Source organism: Enhydra lutris, unplaced genomic scaffold, assembly GCF_002288905.1.
Source record: "Enhydra lutris kenyoni isolate GAN:26980312 unplaced genomic scaffold, ASM228890v2 scaffoldscaffold66, whole genome shotgun sequence".
NCBI lineage: Eukaryota > Metazoa > Chordata > Mammalia > Carnivora > Mustelidae > Enhydra > Enhydra lutris.
The window spans coordinates 17270714-17297338 of record NW_019154150.1 but is presented as its reverse complement, the minus strand read 5'-3'; the positions used below and the strand labels follow the sequence as shown (position 1 = coordinate 17297338).

Sequence of the window (26625 nt, the reverse complement as noted above, 5' to 3'; positions counted from 1 at the left end):
CAAAATTTGCAGTCGCAAACTACAGAAGAATTTAATTATTTTCAAGAGCGAATAATGGGTTATAAATGCTGATCAGACACTTGACCGATCTTGTTTAATACTGAATGTTAGACTGAAATTAGACACAGAGGAAGGTGGCTAAAATTGTAATAACAAAAGTAATAATAATTTATGGGCACCTTACTTTATGCAGCCCTGGCATGAACAGGAGGCTAATAGAAGGTTTTGGAATTAGGTCTGGTCTAGTTTTTACTGGAAACGGTAGTATATGCCTGAGATTTTGGGGCCTTTTCTTCTCTACTACATAAAGCCTATAAAATAATTAGCATTCAAACATTGGAGATGTCACTCTTTATACATTAGTGTGGACAGGTGGTCAATTAATTCTTTCTCGTGCCAGAAAAATGAAGGTGCTAAAGGACATTATTGTACCAAAAACCCTTAGTAATTTAATTTGTAGGTATGAATACATTAAGAGAGTAGTCATGCCTTCACACTTAACTTGATATATTCCCTCAAATGTGGTAACTTTTTTTCTTCTTTTGTCAGGAGAGTTTTATTGGAAGCTCTTTTTTTTTTAACTGTGTAAAAATAAATGCAGAAGTAACACCATCAGGAAAAATGAAACCATCCTAAATAATTAATTTCAAGTATCAAATAGGACACGGCCAAATGCCTGTAGGATGCATTCATTTCAAGTTGGTACAAGAACATATGCATATTGAGGAGTAATTGTGTACATGAAAATGTAATTAATTCTCTACTTGCTACATCAGCCCACCATAGCTAGGGTGACATTGTCAAGGTGAATTATTTCTCACCAGAGACTTGGACTTCAACAATCAACTATTGATCTCACAGTGAGAAGTAGTAGCCTATCCCACTGGCATCTGTCATTAAGGAAAAGCACATTGCTTAGACCTGGAAAACAGCAAAGTGTCCCCAACCAATGGGTCTGCTGAATTTAAAAACCAGTAATCTCATGAAAAAGTAGCCTCAGTGGAGCTCTTTGGTTACCTCAGGGCAAAGTAGAGTCCAATGTCAATCTCAAATGGATAGGGACAGATTAAAAAAAAAAAATGTGTGCAAAACTGAAGTCTAAATATCTAAAGGCATCAGAGGGGAAAAGAGCCCTGGAGGAGAGAAAAAGAAGAAGAAGAAAAGAAAGAAGGTAATGTTTCAGATGTGCTGAGTAGTTTCAAGGAGAGAAAAAACCTAGAAAACCGGAGTTCAGAAGCAACGGCTGCCTTTCGAAACAAATGGTGTTTGCTCCCATCTCTGGCAAAAGATAAGTCAGTCGTTCATTCTAAGACCCAGTCTTCCCCCAACGGGTTTCATTTGTCTACAGAAGACACAAACATTTCAGTGGGAATTTATTCCTATGACCATGAAACGGCAAGTGCCTCTACGAATGACAGACGTGCACTGATGTTTTCCTTTCCGGTTCCTGCAAGGATTTTTTTTTGTGACCTTGGGTTTCCCAGGGAACCGTGGCTTTCCCCTCCCGTGGACAATGTGCTGGGCACTTGGACTAATCTGACGCTCAAATGAGCTCCAGGTGGTGTGGAAACCAGGGTCTGTGAGTGTACCCTGTCGGGGAGTGAAGAAAAGGAATGCAGTCCAGGGACCTCTCCAAGAGCACACAGCTGGCTCTGTTCCCAAAGCAGATGGGCTACTCTATGCTCGGCCTGAGGTCCTAAAAAGCACCTGCTCACTGGTGAAGAACACCCCCATTAGCATCCAAACTCTGGTCAGACTCGCCGAGACAGAAGGGCCACAAACAGGGTGAGTGAATGAGGTATGCGAGGAGGCACGACCTTGAGAACTGTACCCTGGTCTCTCCCGCCCCATCCCAGCCTCCGTCCTGTTAGAGGGGAACTAGGCCGATTGCTGGCTGGCCTGGGACGTCAGGGTTTCTCTTCTCCCTTCGCTTTTTAGTAGCAGACCATGATCACTACTTTATGCTGATTCTCAAAAGAACTTGGATTCTAAACTACAATTTCTTTAAATTCAAGGAATTCATATTTAACTGCTAATCAAGTCACAGATTATTACTTTTATTACTTTTCTCCAAAGTCCCTTTTCTTTTTGGTTCCTACTCAGCCTGGGGAGGTTACTGTGGATACACAGACAGCGTGGGGAGCTCTAGCATGATGTTCCAAGTCTCCGTGGACGGTTAAATTATAATCAAAACCTCAAGCATGCAAATACACCCCCAGTGGTAAGGGCAGATACTCTGTGCTTGATGGTACAAGTCGGGGATACAGTGGTTACTCTAGAAGCCACACAAAAACAGGAAAAAAAAAAAAAAAGGCCACACAATAAATAGTACTGGAAAACAACCACAGGGTCATTGCCAACAACTAAGAGCAAATAAGGGATTCATAGCAAAAAGCCTAACAGAGTTTAAGACCACTGAAGAAACACAACCTTCTTAAATTCTTTTTTTTTTTAATTTTAACCAATGAGTTGATTTGTTGTAATAAGTGATGAAGGTGATTGCCAAAATAGTAATGAAAATAATGCAAATAGTATGACCTCCATCTCTTTACCAGAGCAGGAAAAGGAATGAACAAGGTAGAGTCTGGATGAATGGGGTAAAAATCTGTATTTGGAGCTATAGTGTGTTTGAAGATATGGAGTTTCTCTGTGGCAGTCACATTGTTACGAGCTGAATGCTTATGTTCCCTCAAAATTCATGTGTTTAATCCCTAACGCCTAATGTGATGGGATTAGGTTGGCATGAGGTCACAAGGGTGAGACTGTCATAGGATTACTGCCCTAATAGGGGGAGAAGATAGAGACCTCAGCATCTGTCCACAATCAGGAGCTGAGGAAAGGCCACATGAGCACACAATGGTCCCCAAACCGGGAAGCAGGCTCCCACCAGATACCAAATCTACCACCATCTTGAACTTGGACTTTCCAGCCTCCAGAAAAAATGAGGAATAAGCATCAGCTGTTTAAGCCAGTTGGTCTATGATATTTTGTTACCATGGCTCAAGTAAACCAAGATGTTCTTGGTTTTCTGGCTTCATCTTCTGCTGCCATGTTACCCAGGCTTATATTTTACCTCTTTTTGCACATATATCTCCACTGGAGATTAAAAAAAATAAAACTAGCTCTGTTTTTCCGACTGCGTGAGGTTTCAGTTTCTTTACACTCCCCATTTACCGTCTACACCTATGTCTCTGATCTCTCCCAGGCATGATCTTTATTCTAGGCTCCCATAGAATTCTTTCCCTCTTCCCAGAGCAATTATTCCAGAAAAGACCACTAGTGAATTTTAAAACAAAGAATGAAGAAGGCAAAAGGAAAAGCACTGAGCTGATATCAGGGGACCTACTGAATCAGCTTTCACAGGCAAGGGAGGTACAATTCAAAAGAAGGGATTTTGCATTTCGGATATGGGGCTTCCTCCAATTGAAATGCCAAAGTTTGGAGCCCAGAAACGGAAACTCTGCAACAATCCCAAGGGACAAAGTGTTCTCCCCAGATGTCCCCATTCCCAAACATTCTTCGCTTGCTCCAGAAGAAGTTTTCAAAAAGAAGGGCCTCGGGTGGCTGAGTTAGGAATCTCAGTTTAGATGATTCCTTCCAGATGCTGGCTCACACTCAGTGCCCACTTGGCACATGGCACTGAACTAACCAGAACAAGGGTCAGCCAGGACAGGTGGAAAACATGGGAGGGATGGCCAGGTTTTCTTCCACTGTCCAAGTCTTCGTCCACAATTTACCCTTTGGCAATAATAATAAAGGAAATCATGCTCTTTAAAGAAAATGACAGATACAGGAAAGCTGGAAATGACAGAACTTTTAGAGTTTGCCAGCCTTGTGTGTTTCACAGGCGACCCTGGATTATCACAGAAGGTACGGAAGCTAAACTCTTCCTGCCAGGAATGGGGGGCGGAAGCAGTGGTGGGATGGACAGAGGCACCCACTGGAATTGCACAAGAAGAAAAAAGGGAAAAAAGACTCTCTTTCAGATAAGACTACTTCAACTGTGCTATCTATTCTACCCACATTATGATAGCTCAGTAATTCTCCTCCTCCTAAGAAAACTAGCTATCATTTTTGTGTATCTATGATGTGCCAGCTGTTACTCTCCAACTTTCCATGCATTAGCTCATTCAGTCTCTGCAACAACCCACTTAGCCATGACTACTAAGCTCATGTGACTGGCTGCTGGGTGGCTATCATGGCCCCAAATGGTTCCTTTCTCCCTGTGTTCATGCCCTTTGCCAGAGGACTTCACAGCAAGTCCACCTACGAGATAAAGTCGGTTTCCCCACTTCTTGGATCTTTGCTCATTGACACCACTTGCTTCACTGAGGAAATGAGGTAGAAATGACAATGTGCCAACTCTGAGCCCAGACTCAAGAGGATCAGTGGGTGTCCATATTGTTTTTCCCAAGGACCCCCACCATGACTACACACCTGGTCCAGCCTGCTGGAGGATGAGAGACAAGCAGAGGGAACTCACTGGATTCATCCCTATCGGGGCCACTTCTACCTCAGCCATTGGGCAGCTGACACCAGATACATAATGGAGCCCCACCAAGAGAGGCAGAACTGTCCTGGCTATCCCAAGACTCGTAAGCAATGATATCTAGCTCTAGTTCGACACCACTGGGCTTTGGGGTAATTTGTTAGAGATCACAGTTAACTGCTACTTATTTTAACAAATTGGGAAACTGAGGCACAGAGGAGTTAATTAACTTAGCCAGGGTCACTCAGCTAATTAGTAGGGGAGACAAGAACTGAATGCAGGCAGCTTAGCTCAAAGCCGATGTACTTACCCACAATCAGACCTCCTACGGTGAGGAGAAAAAGGACATAGAGGATTGTGGCAACATGCAATGTGGGGGGTGGGGGGCGTGTGTGTGATGTTCACTATTTCAGAATAGCTCCCTTTCCTCTTGAAAACCTTTGTGTTAGTCATACAAAGCAATCGGTTTTTATAAGGAAATGTAAGTCTACTGACAGAGTTAAGCGATCATCTAAGTTTTAATAAATAAGGCACTCAAAGAAGAGATTCTCAGAGGTAGCAGTTTCAAATTGAATGTTCTCTTTTTTCAAAGAAAAATGTTATAGACTATAAATTTTTAAATAAAGATGATGTACAAAATTGAGTGGTCAGGGGTTACAATATCAAACTCATCAGAATTTCCTTTGGAATGAAATATGACATTATACTTAGGCATATTAGTCATACGCGAATAGGATAAAAGCATATCAGAAGACCCAAACAAACAAACCCCCTTAAATAATACATTCTCATAAAATCTGTATCTGATATCAAAAATAATTTTTTACCTCTGCCGATGTGAAAAGGATTAATCTTGGCAACCCAGACAGCCCCTTTTCCTTAATCTCAGGACAATATTTGTATCTAGCTAAATTCATTGCATACATATTAGACACTGAACCACCTGCAAAAAACAAAATTGAAATGGCATATTTATAGCATGAAATTATAGCTCCCTAAGTGCCGACCACAGGGGAAGATGTGAACGGCTATGGCTGCTCTAGCTTAATAACAGATCCCCGGAAATCATCTGAGCCCCATGCCCGACCCATGACTCTTACCCACTTCCTAACCCCCAATTACAGCAATTTCCAATCTCAGCAAAGACCGAAGTTTTAGTCTCTTCTCTCATTCCAGAGTTTTTTCAAACTAAATGTTTCCCTCTACTTACGAGGGCCAGTTCCCAAGTCTTCATAGTTAACGATATTCTGTCTGTCACCTGACCAAGAAAATGGCAATACATGCTCATCCCTGGTCCCAAGAAAGGACTGTAGGATGCACTACATGATTCAGAAAACTTCTCGAGTAAAATTGATTGATAAACATATAGCCCTTCCAAATTCCCAGCAGCAGAGAATTTCATTTGTAAGCTATAAATCCCAAATTGTACGCATCTCCTTGGTTTAACATTTACATCAGTTGCTTAGCATTTATGCAAAATGTTGCCACTCCAGAGAAAGGAACGAGCTAGATTCTCAAGTAGCATTATTCCTACCCAACTTTTTAGAATGTGTAATTCTTCAAGGAGCTGTTCCTCATATAACACACGAATAAACGTTTGGGTGTTTGCAGTGGAAGGGAGATGGCAATAACTAGCTGTACTTACCTGGGTTAAATATTCCATCCCCTTCTTTCCAGCCAATAAATTCAATCATTTTCTTCAGAACCGCTTCTTCCACTAACAGAAACACTGGGGACACCTCATACGTATAACTAGATAGATATAAAAAACACTTCACTTCTATGACTAGAGTCAAACCATCCCTTTGGTGTCCCAAGAAAAATGCACATAGAGTTTTTTCAACCAAGTGGCTATGGAAGTGTAGGTAGAGTCTTTGGAAATTTATCCAGTTGGAAATAGAGAAACATAGTCTGTGATCGTGCTAGTCATGGTTTGATAGATGCCAATAGCTGGGAGCCTTCGGGATACACAAGGCTACTTCAGCAGTCATAATTTACAGGAACACTTTGGGTCCACTGGGAGCCATAAAGACAGAACATCTAGATTTTTCGTATTAGCCATAAACCACGGCCATTTCATTCTTTGGATGCTGCTTTGGATGCTGGTTAAAGAAGAACCATTGCCAGGTGCCTGGGTGGCTCAACCAGTTGAGCATCTGCCTTTGGCTTGGGTCATGATCTCGGGGTCTTGGGATCAAACCCCACATTGAGCTCCTTGCTCAGTGGGGAGTCTGCTTCTCCCTTTCCTTCTGTACCCCCACCCCCGCTTGTGTGAGTGTACTCTCTCTCTCATTCTCTCAAATAAATAAATACATTCTTAGAAAAAAAGGAGGAAAACCATTGTCATGGTAACCAGGTTTTATTAGGTTCCTATCACGTGTACCCTAAGTCAGTTCTAGCTATTCTACAGGGAAACTACTTATCCTGAACTAGGGTTTTCTCCACTATATTCCTGTGCTGGCACAAATGGGAAGTGCTCTGTGGGGCCTCTCTTATTATGCGATGATTTTATTGCAAAGCACTGCCCAAATCCCCTGTCATTGAAGGTTTTGTTGTTCCAGGCTGGACTAAGTTAGCCCCTTGGGGAAGGCCTCCGTGGCAGGGAGCTACCTTTCCCAAGGTCACAACCAGGTATAAAGGCCTGGCCATATGGGCCCAACTCCAGACCACTCTGAAGGGCCACTATAGCTCTAAAAATCTCCACTAAGTCAGCCATTTGAGCCGGCAGAACAGCTTGGCTTCTGGTTCTGCCCACTCCTGCTGCCTTTCTCATCACCCATGTGGATCCCAAGGGCGTTCCTTAATAAACACCCTGTTCACTAAACTCATCTAGAGCAGCTTCCCAGGGAACCCCACCTGGGAGGGTTACCATGCCTTGTTTCATAATATTTGAGTCTCTTCTTTCTGTAGATAACTCGAGGGTGACTAAATTACCTATAATCTCCTCTAACAATTAAGCCATTATATTAAAGTGTATCTGAATAAATACATATTCCAAATATGTAAGCCAAGCAGACACACTTAGCTTTGCGGTCACAGAATTGAATGCGAATATTTTAACACCTTCAAGGGAAAACTTTGGACATGAGGCAAAACAAAAACACAAAATGAAATGAAACAAAGAAATGGAACACCTACTATGTGTCACCTCCCTACCTCCCTACATGCCAAGCTCTCTATAGACAGCATGTCATTTTGCAAACACTCCAGGTTCTATTTTCAACCATGCGAGGAAGCCAGTTCACACATTTCAAAAGTGTGGGGAAAAAGTCTATGTGTTTGTGTGCACCTGAAAATATAAGTGAAATAATTGTTCACTTTAAAAAAAATTAATATATAGCCTGCCTACAAAATCTGGCTCAATGGTAAACCTGGGGAGAGGCATGGAGGTGGAGGAGAGGACAATATGGGATGCTCTCATAGCTTGCTCACATTTTCAGTGGATTGTTCAGCTTAGCAACAATTTAATACTTTGCAATCCGCTCTATGTTTCAGCTAAAAGAACCCAGATGAGAAGTTAGATATCACAGGACATAGAATGAAAGGTTTAGAGAGTTGGGTAATTTTACTGTGTCTTCTGGCCCACCTACCACTTAACACTTCTACTCACTGTAAACTGGTATCATCTCTCATCACCCCACCGAGATTTCTCTAACTGAAGTCACCAGTGACATCGTGTTGCCAACTCAAGGGACAATTTTTAGTCTCTGTCTTAGTTAAATACTGAACAAGCTTATGATTCTAGACATACTTTCCTCTAGGGTTTCCATGACTTCCTGGTTGATTTTCTCCTTCTTCTCTGTCTCTCCATTGTCGGCTGGTCTTCCTTCCTCCTAACTATGAGATATTATTAGATGTCCTCAAGCCCCAGTCCTACGCTTCTGTCCTCACTCTACAGTCTGTCCTGTAGACACCACTTCTCCATCTCCTGGTTTGTTTTTGTTCAAAGTGTCTTCAGCCTGCTCATCAAAACCAATTGTTTGGCTTTGAAAATATATCAGTGCTTGGGAGACCGCCACAGAAATTCAGATTAATTTAATTGGTCTGAATTGGGACCCAGGCCTCAATATATTTTTTGGAAATGTCCCAGGTTGATTCTGATGAACAGGAGGAGTTGAGCATCACTGACTTAAGGAATCCCATCTGTGCCCACCTTTTCAATTACCATCATTCCCCAGTAACTCCTTATTGACACCTTTTATAGAGATATTAGAATTCCAGGACTGTATATCTCTCAGCTTGGCTGATAAAAACTCTTAAATAGCTCAGAGTCACTGTAAACTCAAATTCTTGCAACTGAAAATTAAATTCCTCTCTTGCCTTTTTCATCATATCCCTGAAAACTGATCCCCTCTTCTGATGCTTTTTATATCAATGAATGACATGACCAGCAACCCAGCTACAGAAGCCAGAAACCCAAGCATCATTGTATAGACCTCCTTCTTGTCTTCATTCCCAAGGTCCAATATATTACCCAGACCTTTCTGTTTTATCCTCTAACCAGCCCTCCTGATCAGTCCCCTCCAATCCACTCTCCATATGTCTAGTGATCTTTTCAATAAACAAATGGCATATAATGATTTAGAAACCTTTAAAAGCTTTCTTTTGTACTTAGAATAACTCATAAACATGGCCCACTGGGTCTTGCATATCTGGTCCCTCTCCATTTCTCCAATCATATCCTCCGTTATGCTCCCCATAGGTTTCTACACCCTCACTGACCTTTCAGTTCATAAAGTACATCATGCTGTCTCCTGCCACAAAACCTTTGTGCATGCTGTTTCCTCTGTTTGAAATTCTTCTCTCCTCTTTTCACCTAGTTAACTCTTACTCATTCTTCAGCTCTTCGTTTCACTTCCTCAGAGAAGACTTTCCTGAGCTCCCAACTTGGAAAAATTGTCCCATTTATATTTATAGCAGCATGCACCTCTTCATATGCGAATTAAAATTTTACATTAATTTGTGAGGATAATTTTTTTGTGAATTTGGATGGAGCATCTCTATCTCACTAGACTTTTTGCTTCATGAAGGCCAAGTCAGGTTTTGCTTCTATTCAAAGTATCTATCTGGCACTTAGCAGAGACATGGCTTTTCATGCAGGAATGAATGACAAGTTGCTTAATCAATTTTTTCATCTGGTAAGTGGAGATAATCATGCCTGCATGAAACATCTCACAGTACTTCTATCAAATCAAACAGCTCTTTAAAATATTGCTAAGTGTCATTCTATTATTTATGATGACACTATACCAATGAAACCATGAAATAGAAGTTCATGAAATAAAACTTTGTCTACTTAAAAAACATCTCTAATGCATGCTCTATGTAAGAGTCCAGTAATATGGTACTTACACACTTGGGTTTAATGCTTCTGTCATAAATCGGGCCACCAAGGAGTAGTAATCAAGTCCAGCATACAACTGGTTGAAAAATCTTGGATGGTCTGTAAATTTAAGCAGAGCATTCATCTACAAAGCAATAAAAACGAAAAAGACTCTCCATATAACAGTAACATAAATCAATCTTTCAGACAAGAAATGCAGCCAGATACAAAAGAGTATATACTGCATGAATCCACTTATAGGACATTCAATATAAGGCCAAACTGATCCGTGGAGACTGAGGTTAGAATTCTAGGTACCTTTGGGAAGGCGATATTGACTAGGAAGGGACTCGAAGAAGGCTCTGGAGTGCTGGGAAGGGTCTACATCTTGATCTGGGTGATGGTTACTCATACACAGTTATGGGCAAATTCACAGAGCACTTGAGATCCGTCCACTTTACTGACTGTAAATTACGCCTCAGTTTTTAAAAGAATTCAAAATCTAATCAGGTACAAAGGGACCAAATGTTGAAAACCCACCTCATAACTCTCTCTACTAAACAATCATACTTCTCAGCAACACTTGGGCACTGTCTTAGGATCTCTGGTTTATTTGTTCCCTTTTTTCACCCCATGCCCCAGATCCAAACCAGAACCCTTGAGAAATGGATTACTATCCATTGAACTATCTGTCCAAGTATCAAAGCCTGCTACCTTTATCTTCAGAAGATATGGATCTTAACTTCCCTATCTTTAAACATATTTCACTCACCAACAGGGTTCACTTCGGGCTAATGGCAGTGAGTGGCCTTTTCATTTTTCAGATTGGACCATTTTTCATAGTGCAACTGGCATTATGTAGATGGAAGTAAGATGTGACTCATCATAGGGCTTACATAAACTTTCTAATTCAACTTACTTCAAAGGCAGTAGCCTTTAAGACTCAACTTCAGTTCCAACTTTCTATTTTTTTTCCCCTCCTATAAAAGGTCTCATAAAGGTTCTTGGCTTTCCACAGTGTGAATATTCACACCAAACACCAGGCTAACTGACTTGACATTCTCAATCATAGGAAGCCCAGCATGACAAAGAACAAGGAGGCAGGAGGTCTGTTTCTAAATTTGAGTATTTGGGAACCTTTTTATTTAGTGACTTCTCATTACAGCTCACAGCATTTGGTTTTAGGGTAATTTTCTCTTTAAGCTAGGAGTTTAATAAAAAACAAAAGCTCAAGAAAATGTTCTTTTAAATAAAATACGGAAAACTTCCTCTAATCTGGCAAAGGAAACCAGACATTGCTACAAGTAATTTTAATAAGATTTTTTTTTTTAGTTCCATGTTAATTTATGATTGATTTCCATGGTAACATTATGGAAAATATCCAGTAAACTGAAAAGTCTCCTGCATTAAATGTCATTCTACATTTCTGACATGCACTATAATAATAAGATATGTATCTCTGCTTTTGAAATGCTAACTGGGTTTTTGATACATACACCAGACTTTCCCAAGGGAATATAAACCAATTATTTTTAGCCAGGATTTTATTATCTTCTTTCCACTAAATTTAGTTCAGTGTCAGAATTCACAAAGCATAATGCCTGCATGGTCTTAAGCACCAGATTACCTTCACAGCACACTGCGAAATGCATATTTTGGAAAGTTACTTCCTTACTTCTGGAACTTATTCCCTGGGTGTGTAGGATATTAACAGTTAGACTAGTACATCAGCACAAGACCAATACCATACTACTGCTTTGACAAAATATCATAGCAGTTAAGCATTATGGCAAAGCTATCACAGCAGAAACTTACCATGTATTCATTTTTTACGCTTTCTTAAAGATTTTTATTTTTGATCCTGTTAGATTTGATAAAATAATTTAACAATTACCAACTGCCGAGACTTCATTAGTATCTTCCCAATCTACTCCTGTTTATAGTAAAGACAACCTCCTGAGCAATTTTTTTTTTTTTTTTGCATATTGTGGACCATGAAGATTTAAAATCCCTTTACAAGTTCTATCATCAAACTATGCTTTGCCAGTTTAGACCAACGTAAGAAATAACAAGTAGAGTCATCATGTATGGTCTTGATTATAAATGGAGGATGGGGATTGCCAAGAAGCAGATCATATTTCTATACGAGCACTAACACTAATGGTTTTTCTATCCATTTATCTTTGGCCTTGACAAAAAAAAAAAAAAAAAAAAACAAAACAAAAAAAAAACTGTATTACGAATTAAGTGGCCCATTGTAAAAATAACAGAACCACTATTTTTTGATCCATCTTTCTTATTGCATAAACATTGTCATACTCAGCTTTACTACCAGGTAAATACATGCTTAAGAAAATATAAGAACTTGTTAGGGATACAGATCAAGGAAGGAAATGAAAGTCTTACTTGTTTTGACGCTGTAGCGTATGACATCCTGGCAGAGCTCCAACAGCCTGTGGTGTGGCTCTCCCGTGTCTCTCATCTCCAAATCAAGAAGTTGTTTCAGCTGCTCGGGGGGCCGCCACTCACAAACCTAGACATTCAGCAATGGCAGTTAATTGAGCTCCTACTGGAGTCAGGTATCGAGAGGGTGTTAGCATCATGGGCCCTACCCTCACAAAGCTTCCAGACAAGTGGGATTCCAGACAAGTGGGACTGAGATTTAAATCTACAACCTTAGTCCAGGATGAAAAGATGGGATGGTGACCCAGGTGTTACTGGAACAAATGAGGGGCCCTACTTTCAAATGGAAGGTCAAAGATTCCCTGGAGGAAATGATTTCTAACCAAGCAAAGATTAGGGGATGGGGAAGGCAAGAGGGCACTCTAGGTAGAAGGAACCAGGGTCTTAAAGGCTAAAATACAAGGGCACATCTGAAGAATGAAGTTAGTTTAGTGTGGCCAGAATATGAGGTTGGAGGAAGGGGAGGCAAGAAGGGAAGCTGGAATCCCATAATAACTTCCTCACTAGTCTCTCTGTTTGTACCCTTACACTTGACCCATACATTCTATCAGCCTGGCAGCCAGAAACTGAAATGATCCTCTTAAACCCAAGCCATGGCCATTCCTTTGCTAAAATATCTCAGTGGCTCACTTCCTTCAAAGTAAAGCCAAGTCCTCACAATGACTTCAAATGATCCTGTATAATGTGCTTCCCTTCACTGCATTTCTTCTCAAGTCTAGCTCTGCTTTCCTCCCGGCTGACATTTCCCCACCACCTGGACCTCTTTGCTGTTCCTTAAACACGCCAGGCACTTTCCACCCTGAGAGTCTTCATACTGGCTGTGCCCTCTGCCTGGATATTCCTGCCCCACACGTCCTCATGGCTAACCTCCTCAGTTCTTTCAAAGCTTTGCTCAAAAGTCCCTTTCTCAATGACAACAATCCTGATTCCCTTATTTAAAATCACAAGGTTCACCTTACCCCAGCCCTATCAGCCCCTTAACATTTCCTGCTCTTCCTTTTCCCATTGTACTTCTCATCTTTAAACATACCATGTAATTCATTTATTTTGTCCCCCATAGTCTCCATGAAAGCAGAGATGTCCATCTGTTTGCTCACTGCTCCCAAGTAACTAACACAGTACCTACCACACAAAGGGAGCTCTACAGCCATGTGGTGAATGAAAGGATGAATGAATGAATGAAATGAGACTCCAGATCATGACAGATTTTCTGTGGCATGTTACAGAGTTTGAACTTGGCTCTAGGGCAGCCATTAAAATGTTTTGGACCAGGGGATGATACGAACATATTTGTGTTTTGGCCAATAGCTTTAGTTGCTATGTGGAGATTCCAAGTAAAATCAGAAAGAAGACGTGGCTGTAACAAACCAGGCAAGAGAAGGTGGTTTTCTGAATGAAGTAGATACTACTAGAATGAAGTATTTCCAGAGATATTTAAAATGCAGAAACAACAGAACTCAGAAATCAGTTACACAGCAAGGGTGAGGGAGAGGGATGAGCCAGGGACAGCTCTGAGGTCTGTTATGTTCATGGGTTGATGGTGGTGATGAGCAAAAGAATCTGCTTTGGGATGGGGTCAGGATGATGAGTTTGGGGCATATGTAGCCTGAGGCCTCTCAGGACATCCAAAAGGGGTGCAAGAGTTGGTCTGAAGTTCTTGTGAAAGGCCAAGAACAGAGTTCCATACATCCACCATGATAATACACCATGGGGGACATACTCAGAGAGAATCTAAGGAAAGGCATGGGATCTCCCCTGAGCACCACCATCCCTTAAGGTGGAGGACAAGCCAGAGAAGCAGGGAAAATCTGAGAAGAGTTCAGGGCTCCTAAAACAAAGAAAACAGAATGCTTTAAGGAAAAGATGGTCATCACCATCAAATCCTGTTGAGAAGCCCAATTTGATAAAGACTGAGAAGTGCTCATGGGATTTATCAACAAGGAGGTGTTCTTGGCAAGAGCCATTTGACTTAGAGAGGTGGGAGTGGAGGCCAGATTGCCATGAAGTGAGGGTGTGGGAGGTGAGGAAAGAGAGGGAGGGAGGGAGCATAGACAATCTTTAAAAAGTTCGGCTGTGGAGGGGAGGAGAGAGACAGAGGAGTAGCCAGGAAGTCAGGAGACTAGGAGGTGGGAGGCTGGGGAAAGCAAGAAAAAATACTGAGTTGTACAAGGGGCATGGAATTAAACTCTGATGTGAGAACCATAATAGGCAGGGGTAATTCAAAAGTGACTGAGACAATCCAAAGGAATGACTACTCATAGAAACACATCTCAGAGATACTGCAGGTTTAGTTCAGAATGGGAATATTGAAATAAAGTGGGTCAAACAAAGATTTGGGTTTCCCAGGGCATATAAAAGTTATGTTTACACTGGACCAGCTAGTCTATTAGGTGTGCAATAACATGATCTAAAAAATGTACATACCTGAATTAAAAAAAAAATAGTTATTGGGGGAGGTCATCAAGAAGAAGTGACCATCAGATGACCCACGAGCTGACCTTGGCCCTTGGAGGTACCTCACCCCTCCCCAGTCCTTGGAATGTGGGTTCTGCTTGTGTCTCCTGCTCCCAGAGGCTGCTCCAAGGACACAGCCTTGAGACAATGATGTGGTGTTGAGAACAGTTGCATAGTATATTGGATTAAACCCAGTTAAGGCCCCTATATGTCTGTTTGTCTATCTATCTATCAAACCTTTTAAGGTTTGGAGGGCAGGTGTGGGGATCTACTCATTTTGCTGCTGCCCAAGATACGTTTCCTACGTAAGTTCCCTTTGCTTATTAAAACTGCCACATGTCAACCTGGAGTGGTCTGTATATTTCTTTGGTCTCTCCCTGCTCTCTCCAGGAGCCAGTTTCAGATTTCACCCAGGAAACTCCTGAGGAGATTAGGAGCCCACGTTATTTTAATGCTAAAAAATGCAAACTATCATCTGAGCCTTCAGTGAGTCATAATCTTTCTGCTGGTGGAGGGTCTTGCCTCCATGCTGATTGGCCATGGACTGATCAACGTGGTGGCTGCTGAAGGCTGGGGTGGCTATGGTGACATCTTAAAAAATAAAGTTTGCTGCATTCCTCGACTCTTCCTTTCATGAACAATTTCTCTGTAGCATGTGCTGCTGTTTAATAGCATTTCACCCACAGTAGGACTTCTTTCAAAATCAAAGTCAATCTTCTCAAACCTTGCTGCCTCTTTGTCAACTAAGTTTATGTACTATGCTCAATCCTTTGTGGTCATTTCAACAGTCTTCACAGCATCTGCACCAGGAGTAGTTTCCATCTCAAGAAATCACTTTCTTTGCTCATCCGTCAGAAGCAACTCCTCAGCCGGTCAAGTTTGATCATGAGATTGCCGCAATTCAGTCCCATCTGTAGGCTCCTCTTCTAAGTCTAGTTCTTTTGCTATTTCTACCACATCTGCAGTGACTTCTCCACCAAAGTTTTGAACCCTCAAAGTCATCCACAACAGCTGGAATCAACTTCTTCCAAACTCCTGTTCATGTTGATATTTTGACTTCTTCCCATGTATCTCAAATGTTATCTATGGCATCTAGAATGGTGAATCCTTTCCAGAAGGTTTCCAATTGACTTTGCCCAGATCCATCAGAAGAATGACTTTCTAGGGTAGCTATAACCTTATCAAATGTCTTTTTAAAATGGTTAAGATCTGAGAGTCAAAATTACTCCTTGATCCATGGGCTACAGAATGGACGTCACGTTAATGATTCCATTAATCTTATACATCTCTACAGAGCTCTCGGGTGACAACGTGCATTGTCAAAAGTGGCAATATTTTGAAAGGAATCTTTATTTTCTTAGCAGTAGGTCTCAACTGGGGGCTTGAAATATTCAGTAAACCTTGTTGTAAACAGATGTGCTGTCACCCAGGCTTTGTCTTTCCATTTGCAGAGCACAGACAGAATAGATTTAGCATCACTCTTAAAGGCCCTTGAGTTTTCAGAAAAGCCAATGAGCACTGGCTGCAGCTTTAAGTCACCAGCTGCATTAGCCCCTAACAAGAGAGTCAGCCTGCTGAAGCTTCGAAGCGAGGCACTGGCCTCTCCTCTCTAGCTCTGAAAGGCCTAGATGGCGCCTTCTTTGGGCAGAAGGTTGTATCATCTATACTGAAACATCCGATGTTTAGTGTAGGTCTTCTGGATCACTTTCTGCAGCTTCTACATCAGCCCTTGCTGCTTCGCTCTGAACTTTTATGTTACAGGGATGGCTTCTTCCCTTAAACCTCATGAACCATCCTCTGCTAGCTTCATCCTACTCTTCTGTGGCTTCCTCACCTCTCTCAGCTTTCCTAGACTAGAGGAGAGCGAGGGCCTTGCTCTGGATGAGGCTTTGGTTGAAGGGAGTGTTGTGGCTGGTTTGACCTTCTATCCAGACCACTAAATCTTTCTCCAGATCAACAGTAAGTTTGTTTTACTTCCCTGTCATTCATGTGTTCACTGGAGTAGCGCTTTTAATTTCCTTCAAGAACTTTTCCTTTTGTAGTCACAATGTGGCTGGCTGTCTGGGGCAAAAGGCCTAGCTGTTGGCCTTTCTCGGCTTTCCAAGTGCCTTCCTCACTAAGCTGCATCATTCCTGGCTTTTGATTTAAATTGAGAGACATGCACCTCTTCCTTTCAGATGAATACTTAGAGGTCATTACAGGGTTATTCATTGGCCTTATTTCAATCTTCTTGTGTCTCAGAATAGGGAGACCCAAGGAGGGGGCAAGAGACGGGAACTGACAACGAGTAGAATAGTCAGAACACACACAACATTATCAGTAAGCTCACTGTCTTATATGGGTGTGGTTTGTGGTCCCTCAAAACAATTACCAGAGTAACATCAGAGATCCCTGATTATAACAAACTATAAAAATACCATTATATTTTATGACATGATGTTATAATATATATAATATGTTTTATAATATAACATGTAACAAGTACAACAACAACGAAAAAGTTTGAAATATTGTCAGAATTATGGAAAGGTGACACAGAGATGCAAAGTAAGCAAATGTTGTTGGAAAAATGACCCCAATAGTCTTGCTGGATGCAAGGATGCCACAAACCTCCAAACTGTAGAAAACATGCTATTCACAAAGTGCAGTAAAGTGCAATGCAGTAAAATTAGGTATTCTGATTTACACAACATGATTAAATCTCAAATGCATTTAGCAGATGGAAAATTGCACGACTCAGAGGGCCCCTTGTGATTGGATTCCACCTGTCTCACATTCTGGAAAAGGCAAAAAATACAGACTTAGCGAACTCATGTAACTCTACACCCAAGAGGGAGCAAATTTTACTAGATGTAAATTATAACTCAATTTTTTAAAAAGTGTCTGAGAAAGAATGTCTACAAGAGAAGACACTAGAAGTAATCATCTCAGAGTGCGGGGATGTATCTGAGTGGTGTCCTGTTGGATCTCTGACAAAGCTAGATTAAGTTAATGACATAAAGTCTCCACCTCCTTCCCCCCAACTACAGCATAGTTTTCAGCCCAGCTTCAGGTGGATAGCTTGTAGGGCTAATGTATTGCGGTCAACATGGGGCATCCTTCATTGATGACTTCAGATCTTAAGCTTTCCCTTCTTGTCTTACCTTCCATAAGTCACCTATATGAGCCCTTCTTTCTAGACACTAAGTTCCCTTTTGCAGTGCTCTTTCCATCCTTTACCTTCCTACTTTCCTTAACACACATGGATCAACTTCTCCCTGCCCATCAAAATCTTGCTTGACCTTCACATCCCACAACAAAGTTCAGAAGACCCACTCTTCTATGCGACCCCTGAAGTCTGCCCCCATTACACACATTTATCACATTCTTTTTTTTTTTTAAAGATTTTATTTATTTATTTGACAGACAGAGATCACAAGTAGACAGAGAGGCAGGCAGAGAGAGAAGGGGGAAAGCAGGCTCTCTGTGAGCAGAGAGGCCGACACGGGACTCGATCCCAGGACCCTGGGATCATGACCTGAGCCGAAAGCAGAGGCTTAACCCACTGAGCCACCCAGGCGCCCCCATTTATCACATTCTTATTGGGACCCCCTGTTCTCCTTTCCAATGAAAACCTATCCTTCCAATTAGACTGTAAATTCTGTTCAAAGCTGAGCCTTTATCTTATTTGTCTTTATATCCTCCAGGGCCAAATATAATGGCTTACCTGTAGCTAACACTCAATTAATATTTAATGACTGAATAAAGGCCAATTAAAAAAGAAAAAAAAAAGCTTACCAGAAAAGCAGTGTGCTCCAAAGTAAAGCAGGTCCAAAATATTTCACAAGTACAGATAATACCAGAAAATATGCAATTATAAATATATAATCAAGAAATACCATCAGACATCTTGCCTTGAATATAGGTATTCTAAGTTCACAGGACATTTCGATCTATTTTCCTATTAGTTTGTCCAAATGTGTGTGATCAAAAATTCAGAATAAATACAATTTCACATTCAAAATCTTTTTTAAAATGACATTTACTTTTGACTAACAGAATTGGAATAAAAATCCCTTCTCTACCTCTATTTTTTGATAATTCAATTTCAATATGAAAGATAATCAATGTAATAAAGGATAATTTAGCAATTGTAAGAGACGTACAGAGAACAAGTGAAAGGCCCAGACTGGAAAGCCAGACTGCCTGAATTTTAGTGCTAGCTCTGATATTAACATGGGATCTTGGGCAAAGTACTTGACGTCCTTGTGCCTCACTTCTTTCCTCATCCCTAAAATAGAGTTAACATATAGCCCCTGCTTCTTAGTGCTTTTGTAAGAAGTGAATACAAAAATTCATATGGAGTAATCCTGACCACATCACCTGGCACATAGTAAGTACTCTTAAGAGTAGAATTCACTAGTAAAAATTGCGGTATTCATTTGAAGCTGAACGTGAGCCTGACTCTGAGTCTTAGAACCAGCAACTGGTGCCAGTCAGAAGTCAGACTTAACAATCCAGGTTTTCTAGGCTAAGCACAGACCAGCTCCTGGAAGGACCCTCAGATAAACTTAAAATCTTTTCATACACTCTTCGACATTAAGCTTATTTTTTCCTAGAAACAAAAAGAAGGCTCCCAAGAAGATGGAGAGCAGAGTATGTTTCAGAGAGTGTATCATCAAGAACCTCCAGTTATCTATAACCTATATGGTTATAGGGCAGAAGGCTCCATCCTTGTGCTTTATGCTCTCAAGGCCTGAGGTCTCAGCCAATCTCCCAACAAGTGATGGCTGGCAAAGTTAACAGCCAATGCCTCCAGGAAAAGAGATACTGGGTGGGGGGTGAGGGGTACCTTCTTTGGTGGCTGGGATCCTCTTGAAACAAAAGTACAGAGGTCATCATAACATGAGCTTCCCATTTCCCTTACATCTAACCATCAGATTTGGAAAGAACCATCTTTCCCATTCTGGGGGTTTCTCATAGATTGTCTTTTCTTTTTACCTTCTCACTGACATCTGTAGCCTTCAAAACCACCTCTTCCATTATTAGCCTACAGGCCTCTTCAACAAACTTTTCTCCTGCTCTTGCGTCTGTTGTGGGGCCATTCAGTACAACCCCATCCACAAGAACAGCGCTCTTCTTACTTGGAATCATGTCTTGTGGATGCGTATCTCCTGGAAGCACACAGAAAAATCACATTTCAGACATAACCTAATTAGATCACAACAAAACACAAGGGGAGGCAGGACCACTATCCCAGCTTCAAATGGTCTATCTTCTTTTAATACATTCGGGGCATTGAAACTGACAGTTGTTTATGGTTTCCAATGGCATCATAGAGTTAAAGAAAGACAGTTCTATTTAACATTCCTGTAGAATCTTGTTTGACATCAGAAAGTGTAGAAGAGCTCAAGAAATGTAAATTCAACCCATTTTACTCGCTCTTCCAAATACCTTTCAAACACATGCACAGAAAGATCATTATAGACATGAGCCCATGTCTGTTTTGTGCACACACGCTCTTTTGAATTTGCTAAGGATTGCCATATATTCTCTTTGTAGGAATAAGTCATTCCTAAAGAAGAAGAAGTTATTAACATATCACCTCTCTTCATTTTACATTTTAAGCCCATGTTTAAATGACCCTTTATATCAAAGACACTGCTTTGTCCCTGAGATCCCCTCCATCCATGTACTCAGCCACTCTCTTATGAATGGAGAATAAAAGAAAGTGAATTGAGTGATAGTTGGTGTACCCACATTTGATGCCCTCAAACTTGCAGCCTAGGCACAGGCAGAAGGATGGAACAGAACACCTTCAGGAATATGCAATTGTCACTCAGTAACTAAAGGTTAAAAGTCAACATGGAAATCTATATCTGAGAAGAAAGGTTACTGCCTACCCAAAATAGCCTTCCCCAAAAATAATTCTGGCAACTGAATCCAAATATTCCACTAATATCTGCCACAAGCTTGGATTCAATTTTATTCTTTCTCGAATCAGTGTCTCTCTCTCTCCTCCCTATAAGGTATATACATATTCACTGGGCTGTGGAAATGTACGAAACAGTTTTAAAAACTATCTTTTTTTAAAAAAAAAGATTTTATTTATTTATTTGACAGAGAAAGACACAGTCAAAGAGGGATCACAAGCCGGGAAGTGGGAGAGGGAGAAGCAGGTTTTCCATTGAGAAGGTAGCCCAACATGGGGCTCGATCCCAGGACCCTGGGATCATGACCTGAGCCGAAGGCAGACATTTAACCCACTGAGCCACCCAAGCACTCCTTACTTATATTTTTTAAATCTACCATAAATATGCTGATGGTCCATAGGTATTTCAAATATTTTTATGCTTACCAAGGGCTCTAGAAGTATTAACATTTATTATGCCCTAAATCTGTCTTTTCCTCAGAGGAATACATTTTGGTAAAATTCTGTGGCTTTATAAACCTTTTATTTCTATTATTGGTGAACTCAAATGGTATCCATGGAGGCAGATAAAATATGGCACAGGCTGATTCCCCAATTCGGGAAAGACGGGGTCTGCAGCGAAGGATCAATCCTTTATCCTCACCCTGAAGGCTGAACCATCCAGAGCTCCAATGATGAATTTTAGTTACATCCTTCACTTTTACTTATCTTTCACTTGAAAGGATGCATTCAACATGGTTTAGGGCCAAATGGTGAAGCCTTGGAATTGAGCTTTTAGATGGAAAGGCTGTACACCTAGAGGCACTTTACTCCCCCAAATTTTAATCCTAAAAATAAGCTGGAAAAAGAGGGCAATTATTCAGGGAACCCTGGTTATGTCAGTAGGCTGTGCTATTATTAGGCACACAGAAAAAGTTAGGTTTCTTAACCTCATTAGTAGAATTTCAAGATTTTATTGTTCAGGGAATAGCAGCCACTCTCTAGCTCTCTCCGAATCAATCTCTCTCTCTCTCTCTCTCTGTGTCTCTCTCTCACTCACACTAAAAAATGTCAAACACCCACTTGCAACCAGAAAAGTAGTGAAATTGAAATTTAAGTCATCTTTCTCTCCACAGCAATCAATTTAAGAAATCCCCATATTTCATGCAATTATCTATGAAAAAATACAATTAAAAAAACAATGAAGAATTGGATATAGGTGGTGCCTCTTCCTGATAGATATATTCTATTTCTATTGCCAGATGTGAATATGTGCCTCTTTCTCCCCCATCTTTTCCCGGGTTGGAAAAGATCCTCTGGAGACTGTATAGTAGGCCATACTCTGACCTTCTGAGATGCATACCCAGGACTTCCAATCTAACCACTAGATTACTTAATCGCTGGGTTAATAATGAAGTTTTTCAATGGGAAGAATCTTCCATGAAGGATATATCCAGAATCTATTTTTCATGACCCACTCCCCTACTGCCTTAGTTCAAACCAGCATCAAACGCTTGGGTTAGTGCAGTAGCCTCCCAACTAACCCCCTACCACCACACACACACAAACAGCTCCCACCCTTGTCCTGCATGCTGTGTGGACTGTGCTCAACATCATAGCTCCTATGTACCTTCAAAGAGATAAGTCAGTTCACAGGATGACTTAAACCATCCAATGGCTTTTTATCTCATCAAACAAAAACTCAAAGTCATAATGAGCTCAAGACCCTAAATGATCCCCTGTCCCCATGATCTGTTGGACATCAAACCTCAACTCTTATTACTGTCCACCAAGCTCATGAAGTCTTATCCACTTTGGCTTCTTCACTACTCTTCACTCTTTCTTAAACATGAGCTTCTCAAAGAGGCCTCCTTGACAACCTTATTTCAAACTGTAACCCCTTCTCACCCCACCTTCTTACTCTGCTTTATATGACTCAAAACCAGTGACCACCATGTGACAGATCATATACATTTCCCATTTACTTGTGTGATCATCTGTCTCTCCAGTAGAGGTTTGGCTCTCTAAGAGTGTAAGCTTGTGCCTGTGGGTTTCACTTTTGTTTCTGTAGCACCCAGAAAGAAAGTGACCGACAGCTTATAGGAGTTTGATACAAATGCGTTGGCTACTAAATAAAAGAAGCCCTCCCTGGTCCTTCAACCAACCAGTGATGATGTCCCCCCTTTTCCGAGATGCTTAGTCCTATGTGAAAGGAAGAGGCCACTGCTCTGTATCTGAAACAGTTTGAAGCTGATTTTATTGTTTTCAACAAGGAAATCTGAACATCGCTTTGAGCAAAGCAAAAGTTGAGCTTATACAGAGCTTTGGAAGGCACTGGATTGATGAATTGGTGGAAATTCAGAAGTCCGAGAGTTTAGAGGTCGGCTGCCTTTCACGCTTGGAAGTGTGGTTCCCAGGGTGAGGCTGGACGGGCTGACTTTCAGAGGTCAAGTGCCTACCAGAAAGGGAAGGAGAGAGCATAGAAAGACAGTGGCTGCAACAAAAGTGTAGTGAGGAGAGGAAAGTGGGAGTCTTCATTTGCAGTTTCCTTTCACAGTTCAGAGACCACAACTCGGCTTTGCCTGTTGACCCTGTTCCCGGGTTCTTCTGGTCCCTACAGCATCTTCTGTAGGCCATGAATTGTAAGAACTGTACTCTGCATCTAGCCCATCCCTAGCTAAATGTGTCTCTTGCTCAGTTAGGAAAACACAGCTGAAAGAGGAAGTTGAAGAGATACCCTTCTGTTCTAGAGTTTTCTATGTCAGGTATATCTTCTAACCTCAAAAAAGTGGATGCTTAATTTAGTTGAATACCTGGCTGGTATTGCCAGGTACCAAATTGTTTCACATCCCTTTCAAACTTCACACCATTTTAAGCCATTTTGTTGCCTTAAAAAAACAGATTAGGGGCGCCTGGGTGGCTCAGTGGGTTAAAGCCTCTCCCTTCAGCTCGGGTCATGATCTCAGGGTCCTGGGATCGAGCCCCACATCGGGTTCTCTGCTCAGCAGGGAGCCTGCTCCCCCCACCACTTTCTCTCTGCCTGCCTCTCTGCCTACTTGTGATCTCTCGCTGTCAAATAAATAAATAGAATCTTTAAAAAAAAAATACAGATCAATGAGAGGATAACTATGGGCAACCTACAAGGGAGAAGACTAAAGGAAATAAACAAAGATTAAGAAATAACAATGATATAAGGCAGTGGGCACAAAACCTCTGAAGATTTGGGCAACAGTAAGAAATGGAGCTATTTAGTTTCTGAAACTATCTCTGTGATTCTGTAGAATCATAAAGCCTACTTATGGACTGAACAATTTCCATGGTGCAACCCACAAATATGAAATCATAAGAGTAAAAGACAAAACTATGCTTCAGTTTTAGTCTACTGAAGATGGGTACCCCTAGGCAAAGAAGGAAGGAAGGAAGGAAGGGAAAGGAGGGAAGGAGGAAGAGAAGAAGAAAGGGGAAAAAAGTAAAGAAAATTTAAATAATTGGTTTAGTCTCATTTTGGGGTTAAATTCTCCTTAGGTGAATAGTGAGTTGGTACATCTTCTATTTATACTGTGTGAAGTATTTATTGAAAACTGTGTGCAAGACATTGGGGTAGGCATTGTAGGAACTCAAAGATGAATCAGACACACCTCAAAATCTACTAAGAAAAATTAGACATGTTTATGAATACCTGGAATCCCATCCAGAAGGTATAAAGTATGATGCTTGATGTCAGACAAAACACATCAAAGTCCAGAGAAGAGCTTCTGAATGTGAGAGGCAGAAAGTCCTCCTGGATTTGACGTAGTTAAGAAGGCCCTTCATTCAACCATTCAGCAAATACTTACTTAGTGCCTGTCATGTTCAGGATGAACAGGAAGATGTAAATTTACATTTATTTGGGGAAAACGGGAGAGGTAGTCAATAAATAAGCAAAGAGATAGCTAATTAAAATAATTGCAGACTCTAATAAATGGCCTAAAGGAAATTAACTGAATAGAAGATGGAGCAGGAGGTATATTAGACCTGGTCATCAGGAAATATTTCTGAGGAAGAGACATTTGTATCGACATGTGAAAAAGGAAGAGTCAGATGTAAAAAGATGTGGAAAGAGAATAGCCTAGTAGGAAGGAACAGAAAATGCAAATAATCTGCAAATTGGCCTCTGAAAGAAATAGAAAAAGATCCTGCAGCTTAAGTGTAAGGAAAAGAGGAAGGAAGGAATAAAGCAAGCTTTGGAAAGACTGACGGGGCAGATCAGGTAAGGGATTCTATTCTGAAAGCAATAGGAAACCTTTTAAGGGTTTTAAACAGAGGAGTAACATGATCTGGTTTACGTTTATAAATGATTTCTCTCATTCTATGCTGAGGCCCATGTGGAAATGGGAGATTACTGAGGAAGCTGGAGAGAAGTCCAGGCAACGGATAATGGTGGCTTTGATGTGGAAGATAGCAGTGGCGATGTAGTAAAGTATTAAACGTGGGGGACATTTTGGTGGTAAAGCCAATAGTACTTGCTAGTGAATTGGATGTAGGGGGTCAAGAAAACAATAGAATCTAAGAGGTGGCTCTTGGGTTTGGCACCTGAGCCACCAGGTAAATGGTGGAGCTCTACCCTGTTATGGGGACCACTGAAAAACAGCAAATTAGGCAAGAGTATGGTGGGGCAGGCATGAAAAATTAAGGTATTTGACTGATTAGCAGGAACTGGTTATGATGGGGTAGAAATGAAGATCATGGCCAAATCATTCATATAAAAAAGCAACATGAACTAGGCAAAAAAAAAAAAAAAAAAAATTAGTGTGTATGTTGGTGACCAGGAAATCTTCGTAATTTTTTTGTCCAAAGGGCAGGGATATGTAAATGGGAGAAGTGAGTGTTGGGAGGGTGGCATGGGGAATGATCTTGCAGTAACTTGAATAGAAAGTAAAAAAATTTAGGTGTTACTTGGTGGATATTAGGAAGACATTGTGAACATCAAGTGGTATAGGAAGAGAGCTTTTGAAAAATTTAGGGGATACAGGTGTAGAGGTCAGATGGCAGATCAAGAGTTGGAGGTGCAGAGATATGATGGCGGTAATCCAGGCCAGGGAGAGAGGGAACATGAACTAGACAGTGGACAGGATGATAGATTTATATTTTTTTAACCTCTCCCCTACAATAGTGTTGCTTCAAACTTAAAGCCAAGAATCCCATATCTTTCTCATGAGCCCTACAGCTGTCCAAAGATAAGGTAGTTTCCTATGCTCCAGCAAGTCTATGTTCTAGTCATCTTTGGATGAAAAGATGACAGAATAAGACAGGAAAAAATCATTTGTGCATCCATGCATCAGCTCCTGTCTTGCAAACATTGGCGAACATATAACATTTCTTGGAGGTGACATTTTCCCATCACCCAGGATTTTGTTTTATGAGATCCTGTGTGTTAGCATCTGGGATGCTAGGCAAATGATTCAGACACTGCTGAGACACCAAGGCACCCCCTTTAATGAAAGAGTTCAGACCTTAAACACCATCCATTTTCTGAGAAGACAAGTTCCTCACAAGAGAGTCTCTAAAGCATTAAAAAAAAAAAATCTGTCAGAGCCTGCCAATGGCCAATAAATGCATGATGTACCACAAATCCCATCTCTCATCTATCTATCATTTAATTTTTTTCTAGATAGAGTTGTAAATGGTGCCATTTAGAACGTGCAGTGTATAACCTGCACAACTGTAAGCATCAGCCCAGGCTGTTCCGCTCCTCAAACAGGCCTTGGTTGGTGTTGTCACTTTTTTGTTTGTTTTCTTTTTGTCTTTTGACCCCCTTCACTTATTTCTCCCACACTGACTCCCCATCTCAGACAACCACTAATCTGTTCTCTGCTTCTATGAGCCTGTGTGTGTGTGTGTGTGTGTGTGTGTGTGTGCGTTTTAGATTCTGTATATGAGAAATCATACAATATTTGTCTTTCTATGTCTGACTTATTTCACTTAGCATAATGGTCTTGAAGTCCAACCGCGTTGCTTCAGATGGCA

General features: G+C 41.0%; 1 protein-coding gene across 1 annotated transcript in view; it reads right to left on the bottom strand.

Annotated features, from left to right (window-relative positions):
- LOC111159122 (glutamate decarboxylase like 1) overlaps positions 1-26625 on the bottom strand; it is a 185775-nt gene that overhangs the window by 139026 nt on the left and 20124 nt on the right. The window contains 6 exon segments of the mRNA XM_022521539.1: positions 5317-5432; positions 6135-6241; positions 9842-9932; positions 12219-12345; positions 18507-18550; positions 19712-19882. Coding sequence (XP_022377247.1) covers positions 5317-5432; positions 6135-6241; positions 9842-9932; positions 12219-12345; positions 18507-18550; positions 19712-19882 — 656 coding nt within the window.